Source organism: Sorghum bicolor, chromosome 2, assembly GCF_000003195.3.
Source record: "Sorghum bicolor cultivar BTx623 chromosome 2, Sorghum_bicolor_NCBIv3, whole genome shotgun sequence".
Lineage (NCBI taxonomy): Eukaryota > Viridiplantae > Streptophyta > Magnoliopsida > Poales > Poaceae > Sorghum > Sorghum bicolor.
The window spans coordinates 45,755,160-45,763,844 of NC_012871.2; the positions used below are offsets into that span (position 1 = coordinate 45,755,160).

Consider the following 8,685-nt stretch of genomic DNA (forward strand, 5'->3'; position numbering starts at 1 on the left):
TATGCCTATGGGTACAAATGATATAGGGATGCATTTTGACTAAGTTGTTGATGAGAGTGATATAGTTCTAGGCTCATGAATCACACCAACTCTATTCAAGGTACTTAGAAATTTATTTTGAAAATGACATAAAACCATAGTGTTATTCACTCCTCATTGGCAAGAGAATTCCTACCAAAGCTATATATACCTATTATCAAAATAACCCTTGAGTGCAACTTGCATATGTAATGAGTTTGGTGAAATCATGTCGATCCTAGTGAGAGTTTTTTCATAATCCTAAGATCAAGATCATACACACACATACCACATTTCCATGCTACTTCTACACTAGAAGTACGCAAAAACCATGCTTTCCACATCCACTATATATAGATGCTCCATGTTTTAGAAATCCCATTATATCTCTATGTGTGCTTTATCAAAGAGACACAAGGCTATGCAAAAAGAAAAAAATAGATGGGCACATGAAGGTACGTACAAAAAAAGCTAGTCATGTCTCAAATAAATAGAGAGAGATTCTATCAAATAGAGGAGCATCTTAGTTCATCCTACACACTTGCACATCTTGATCTTGGACTATGACACTCCTCTCCTTGGATCCTTGCTTTGACTTAACAATAAGTACAATGCAAAGTATGCTACCTTGTTTTCCCTACCAAGCTCTACATATGCCTAATAGATGTAGGATGTAACAAGAAGGGTTAACATCTATACTTGGTGAGGATTGCTATACACTTTGAGTGATTTAAGTGCTAGATGAGGAGTTAGAATAACCTATGTGCTTTCTTTTTTAAACTATCATAAAAACTCTAAGTACCAAGGATAGAATTTTGGGAGATGATTTTGCCTTAGAATTGTTCCTTTTATCAACTTCTAAAGGAAATTTACTGGACACTACCACAAAACCCATTTGCATGAACTATGTCTTGAATGGACTTATGATCACTATGATCATTAACTTGTCATTGTTCACTTCTCTAACCTTTACTCGAGGACGAGCAAAGACTCAAGTGTGGGGGGTCTTGTTGACAGTATTTATGCCTTGTTTTTCACCATCATAACCGTCAACACTTCACTCATATTGGGGAAGAATCCACTAAACAAGTAGTGACATAGGTACAAATAACCAGGTTCCATATGTACATGTCATTATTTGTATGCAGGTGCTCAATCAGGTACTTCTAGGGTCTTGGAGCTCAAAATGGAAGAAGTAGCAAGACTACAAGTTTGCTACACAAATATAAACATCACAAGAGCATAGATCAAGGGGAATGGAGCAAGGCTGACACCCTAACCCCACAATGAGGGGGTCACCCGACCCCCACAATGTGGGCCTAGCCAGTGCCAAGCTGGCACAATCCATGCCAAACTCCCCAAGGTAAGTCCCAACCTTTGGATTACAAGTGCAACCAAAATCAATGATCAAGGAACAAAGTACAAGGATCAATGAACCCACAACACAGTAATCGAAGCAAATCAACAGATGGCACTCTAGATCACAAGTGGGGACAATAGGTGAAGGAAGATGGAGGGACCATCCCAACAAAGTGGGATTGGTCAATCCCCATGTTATGGGACCCACACATCCACTTCACTCTACCAACATAACCAAGCTTCTAGAAGGCTTGGGTGGGCCCACCTGTCAGATCTAGGAGGCGGACGACCCCTACATGTGGGCCCCTCAAGGTCGGTTTGCTGCCACCAACATCCAACACACTGAACATGTGTTGGAATTCTTTAGCCATTGATGCAGTGGTGGTTTGGAGGTCGGTTTGATCCTACAGCGCATGATTGAAGTATCCTAGATCAATGACGTGGCAATGGAGTAGCCCCTACTCCATCTCCCCCTATAAATACCCCCTAGTCCTTCACATTTAAGGAAGAAAGACTACATTTGTAGCTTTAGTGTGAGATTAGAGGGAAGAGAGTGAGGAGCTCCAAGGAGGAGTCCTGGCCTATTAGGAGTCTTCTCCAAGGTGCGCCTCTGTGGATGCGAGTCTTCTTGTAAGTCTGACATTCGAGTCTTTTATAGCATTTAATATTCTAGTCTAGTTCTTTGTGTATAAATCTTCTTACTGTGCACACTATTTTACTTTGGTAAATTACTCCAAGCATTGGCCAAGCTTAGAGTAGTAAGATAGTGTAGACATGGTATCTAGACTAAATCTTATCAGTGTGGGTTGATTGTTGCACTGCAAGACACCTAGAGCGAGAGTGACAATCCTCTCTTAGCGGAAAGTTCCTTGTTAGTGTGTTAGGCAAGTTAACTATGGTGAAAGCCGGTCTGAGTAGAAAGCCGCCTTGGTAGAGGAGGAGGTGTAAAACCTCTCTAACTCGATCTACCATTTCGGTTACTGCCCTAGTAAGGGAGTAGGTGGAAAACCTCACTTTGCGTAAAGTATCACGACCAGATATTAGTGCTAGTTAGACCTCTCTGTGCCCAACCTTTACCCTTTAATCACATCCTAGCGATCCTTAACCTATTAGTTCACTTCACGTTCCCCATGAAAAATACGATACCTGGAATACTCCCGGTGAAGGCTTATGCTTGCGGTATATTCGTTTCCCACTTCTGGTGTCAACACGCACTACCAAGAAAGGTCGGCAGAGATCACTATGAAGTCTTTCAAAGGTTCGTCTAACAAGTTAGGGCCTCTTGCTAGACACATGGGAGGCAATAGTCTTAATATTGATAGTCATTAGAGTGATTGGCTCTTTTTTTCCCTTTAGTTTAGGTTTTGTGTTTTTATGCAGAGATAGCAAGTGGGCAGCGACGAAGCCAGCAGTGGGGCTAGGAGGGCTTTAGCCCCCCCTACCGCTGCTGGTCCAGTGGATTTTCTAGTGCTCTCTTTCTAATTTTAGACATAAATTTATAAGGTAGGGTGGGCTGAGAACTTTATTTTTTAGATATATTTTGCGAATTTCATCATTAATCTATATTTACGAAGGGTAATAGTAGAGTTAAGTTGATGTAAAACTTTTGTTCAGCCCCTCCTAAATTTTTTCCTAGCTTCGTCCCTGCAAGTGGGTTCATAATTATTATATCAACTGATGTAGTGACTATAAATCAATAAAACTCTTCCTTTATAAAAAAATTCTGGTGACTAAGAAGTACATTTTAGAAATCGGGAGTCTACGCTCATCAATATACTATAAAAAAGGATCAGTAACCAAGTAAAGTAAGCTTTTTAAATGTAATATAGGCCTTAGAAAATTCATGTGTTACACAATTTCTTTCTTATGAAAATAACGTGCGGTCTAAGTCTTGTATTTGAGACATTCTTAGTCAAAACAATCGGTACAATATATGACTAAGGGAGGAACTTGCTCTCCTCAATTATTATGACACAACTGTACTAATATATTTACTTGACACACAATACAACAAAAAAATAGACACGTCATGAATTTGTATGTATACATTTATAACAGACGTACCTATGTGGCACAAAGCTTCTTGTACAAGTTGGTCAACTAGCCTTTTGAACATCAGTTACGGCTACAGGCTTATGTCTACTTAAATGGACGTTTATATCATTTAAACCCTCCCATTTAGCTTGATAATTAGCTAAACATTGGTTGGGATCGATACTATTAAACATATTTGTAATATATCTAATTAAAGCCATATTTGGATCCACCTTAGCTACACTTCAGCCAACTATTTTGGCCAACTAAAATTTAAGTGGCTAAAGTTTAGCCAGCTAAAATTTAGTTGAGCTGTTTGATCCTCTAGCTAATATTGGTGTTTATTTACCATGTGTTCCCTTACTTTTGTTGAGCCATAGACACAGAAAAAGAGAGGGGCAATTTCATCTTTACTCACGCTTTAGTTGCGTTTAGCTGGGTTAAAACGGTTAAATGAATTATGTATATTTTGGTCTTCACTAAAAGTTCAGCTAAGTTTTAGCTGTCCCCAGTTGGATCTGTAGTAGCTAAACTTTAACTAAAGTTTAACTGGTGCTGTTAGCAGTAGCACCAGAACAAAGTGAGTATATCACAGTACCAAGAAAGAAGGCATACAAAGATCTATTTATCTATGTCCATTCAAGCTAACATGAATAATGTTATACCATCCTGTTCAAAATACATGGCGGTCTAAAGTTTTGCATGAGGACTGAGGATAGATAACTCTAACTGTTTGACCCATATATATGTTTATATATGTTTTCTCCCCCCCCCCCCAAGATCCGTTGCTCGCTTATATTTATAAGTGGAGAAAGGTTTACAAATCATGCGAGCAGCACACGGATTTTGGAAGGCTTCCAAGTACCTGATGACTGGATAGCTTGACACACCCCTGAAAATAGAAGTTTAGTTTACACTAAAAGCCTGCTTGGATCTCTCATGAATTGCAACTAATATCTAGAAAGTGCTGCCTATTTCATTATTCAATTACTTCCCAATTCATCTCAATTCCTACGAACCAAATAAAGCGTAAGAATAAAGATAACAGCTCAACATGGAAGAAAGAAAAAAAATATCATCTAAACATTTGATTCTGCAGGGGTGATCATTTCCAGAGGCAGTGGTGAAGCTAGAGCAAATTAGAAGGGTGCACTTAGCTTGTGGGTGTATAGACTTCTTCTGTGGTGGGTGCATATATAGTGAAATTTTGGATCTAACCACTATTTTTAATATTTTTGGAGGGTGTATTTGCACCCCCTAATTACAATATAGCTTCGCCTCTAGTTTCCTGCATAGCATTTGTTCTTCACTTTGTGATGTATTATCGCACCCCAGGTGTTCTCCTATCTATGTGTTTGATGGCTCTCTCAAACAGATAGTACCCATGTGCAGGGTTCTATACAATTTCTTCTATGCATCTAAATATATATTATGTCTAGATACACTATATATCTAGAAATATTTGGAATGGAGAGAGTAGATGCCATAAAAAAGCGCATACCTAATCATTTGTCCATCTGTGCACCCACATCGTTTCTTTGTCTATTTTGCATTACAATAATTTGAACATCAATATTGCGTCACATAACATTTAATAACAATCAAATTCAAAATTATATTTCATATAGTTCAAATCTAAATTTCAATTTTTTATAAGTCATATTTTTTTAAACATTAAAACATAGTCAACATATACGGGTCATGAATTATTGGATCGACGGTAATAAGTACGACTATACAGTTTATTAAAAAATATTTAATCCCATACTTAAGCGTGAAAGCTATTTTTTCTACCAAACAGTATACTCACGTAGGGTTGCATAAATGGGAAGTCTTATATGGACCTCCCCAAATTTGAGAGGAGGCTGGGAGATGGATGCGAATATGAGGTTGTCATTAGATTGTTATTTTATATAAGACCAATCTTAGGCGTTGTTTCAAAACTGCCATATCATATATAATAAAATAAAATATGGATGAAACAATGTTAATGCAAAGTTTCATTCTATGATTTTATAGACATTTAATTTGATGACTCAAAGGGAGTTGGTCATCGTGTGAAGAGAGTTTCCTCTAGATGAAGCACTCTGTATCTTTCTCTCTCTCTCTCTCCATAATGAATCTGTCAAGTCATCAATGTGTAGTATTAATTAAATATGAACGAAATCCAAATGGAACCCTACTCATACTAACCAGGCCTGGTTTAGTTTCCAAAATTTTTCAAGATTTTTCGTCACATCGAATTTTCGAACACATGCATGGAGCATTAAATATAGACAAAAACAAAAACTAATTGCACAGTTTGCTTGTAATTTAGGAGATGAATCTTCTGTGCCTAGTTAGTCCATGATTGGACAAAAAATGTCAAATACAAATGAAATTGCTACAGTAGCCAAAGCCAAAAAAATTTGCGAATTAAACAAAGGACAAACTAGATGGGAGAGTGTTTGAGCGGTTCCTTTGGAGATGCCTAAGAAAGTGGATCAAATAACTTTTATTGCCCTCCATTAGTGCTTCCTCTATTCTAAATTAAAGTTTTTGTGTGTTTTCTATATATATAACACTTTTGCTATACACTTAGATATACGCTATGTCTAGATATATTGTAAAAGCTATGTACCTGTAAAAGGCAGAATAACTTACATTTTGAAATGGAGAGAGTAATGTATTGCAAAATGATACATCCTTTATTTATGAGTGGTTGTACTTATACATGTTTATGAAGAGGAAGAGAGGAAGAAAATGAGAAGTGGCTAGAAGTTCGATGATGGCATGTATGTATTAGAAAGAAAGCTGTGAAGGCTAAATGGACATGTATTTTAAATTAGAGTATAAACATTTGTACTTAACTAAAATGCTTGATACACTGAACTCATATTTATCTCTAAAACTATAGTCATTGATATTGATGTAATTTTTAGATATGGCTAATAACTACTCCTTCCATCTCCAAAAAAGAATGAAAATTTCATTCCTAAGAAGTCAAACAGTCATATATTTAACTAGATTTATTAAAAAAATAGCATCAAGATTTATATCTTGAAAATAAATATATTTATTTTTATAAAAATATATTTGGTAATAATCTAGTGATATTTATTAGACATAATAAATATTAGTATTTTTTTATATATTTAGTCAAACTTAAGATTGTTTGACTCCTCGAGAAACAATATTTTTATACTTTTTCTTTGACAAAGGATGGATCGCATGTTGGATACACACGTGCAACTAAACAGCCTGCAGCTGCGTAATTTCACTGAGATGGATGGAGCCACTGATATTCACGGGCCCACCTCATTTACCTTGATCCCTGAGGCCTCCTCACAGCCTTCTAATTAACACATAAAGACTAGTATGCTTTGTCACCCTGTGCATATCTATCGTCTTCCTCTCTCGTCTCTTGTCCCTCTCTCTCTCTCTCGCACAGAAGTCTTCTCTCAGTTGTTGGTCAAAAGGTGAGGGGAGGAAGGAAGGAGATTTTAGGTGACATACAAACAAAAAGGTTGCAGACTTCCTTTAAAGCTTTGGTGCCAACTATATAAAGAGAGAGTGCAAACAGAAGACGGTTTTGCCATTAATGACTGGTTTTGGATCCTTTTGCTGGAGATGTGCATAGTGTGAGGAGAGAGCCAGGGTGGAGGATGGTCAGAGCCTTCATAAGGCCTTCAGGTGGGGCTCTGCTGGAGACGACGACCGCCGCCGCCACCATCACAGGGCATCTGAGCTCCCCCAAGGTCTCCGGAGCGCCTCTAGCTCCCCACCGACGACGATGATGGCAGCCTCTTCCACCATGTAAGTCGCACAAGTTGCTGTCAAGTTCGTCTTCTCTTTTATTTCGTGCCTTTGGGGAGCTGGAGCCCTATCTATCTGTGTTTCCGTCCTTTCCACAGAGATCGAGAGGTGTTTTTTTTGTGCTTGCTTTTTCCTCGAGCTGGCCGGATTAGGGATTTGATTGACAACTCGCTTGCTCTCTCTCGCATATGTTGCTTCTGGTACAAGGGATTAATTAAGATATTCTGTTCTATCTGCTTCTGGTGTTTGTTTGTGTGTGTGATAGAGTGGTGTGATGGCAATCAGCCATCGATATCTTGCACAATCCATCTTTGTTGATTCAAGTTTTTCTTGGTTTCTTATGTTTCTATGTATAATTAATTCAAACACATGGTGAAGAAGAAGAAGAAGAAGAAGGGGGTGAGAATTGGGAAAGACACAATATCAGATAGTATATTGGTTAGTTAGGGATTTTGGAAATAGTTGATGAGGTGCTGAGGTAAGGAAGGAGGACACCAAATTACCAAATACATGGATATGGTTGTTTTCCTTGTATCTTTCAACAAGTAGCTAGATGAGAGGCTTTTTAAGGATTTGTCACACCGACTCTACTATCTGCTTCATTATATATTAATTAAACAAACAAAGCTTTATCCCACTGCTACTTGCGTTCTCTAATGCTTATGAAAATGATGATCAATTAATTGAATCTTGCTTGTTTCATCCTCTAATATATTTTCCCTTTTTTAATTTAGGAGCAAGGAATCAGCAAGCTACGACATGGCGGAATTCGACCAGTCAGCAATCTTTCTCTACCTTGAGGATGGCCACGATCAAGAACAACAACGACGTATGTTATGCAAGAAATTATCTCTCCTCTCTTGGTCTGGAAATGCTAATTGTTTCACTGATTATACACTTAAAAAGCTAGTAACCCCGGCCCCTAGCAGCACCCTTTTCATGGATTATATTTGTCGTCTTTGCTTTGCCACCTATATATATATATATATATATATATATATATATGCCTTGGCTGCAGCTGCAGGTCCTTGTGTCTGGTCTTGTTAGCAGCTAATCCCCTTTAATTTCTTTTGCTGCGTGATGCTTTCATTCATTTCTTTCTTGTGCGGGTTTGGTATTTGTTTCCTATGGTGAAGAGTGTGACATGTAACAGACTTTGTGATGATGACGGCCTTTTCCTTTGCAATAAGAACTTGATCTAAAAGAAGCTATAAATATTCCCCCTTTTCTATTTCTCACCCATTCCTTTCCATTTGCATCTTCTCATACACTCTGTTGAATTATAGCCCCAGAAGCATGTCCCTCCCGACGTTGTTGTACATACATGTACTGCCTGCTCTCTCTCTCTCACCGCGTGTGTCCACCTGCGCATCCATGTGTTATCTAGGACTAGGGGAGAGAGAGAGGAGGGGGTGTATATTGAGAGAGACATGTACCATATATAAGGACTTCATCTCCATTATTCAAGCAGTAGTTCTT

At 38.1% G+C, this 8,685-nt stretch overlaps 1 protein-coding gene across 2 annotated transcripts in view; it reads left to right on the forward strand.

Moving 5' to 3' along the window:
* The window catches only part of LOC8063472 (transcription factor TGAL7), an 8,264-nt gene continuing 6,372 nt past the window's right edge, over positions 6,794-8,685 (forward strand). For both annotated transcript variants that reach the window (XM_021452336.1, XM_002459911.2), the window contains exons 1-2: positions 6,794-7,206; positions 7,941-8,035. In XM_021452336.1, coding sequence (XP_021308011.1) covers positions 7,184-7,206; positions 7,941-8,035 — 118 coding nt within the window. In that variant the 5' untranslated portion in view covers positions 6,794-7,183. The remainder of the gene's footprint in view (positions 7,207-7,940; positions 8,036-8,685) is intronic.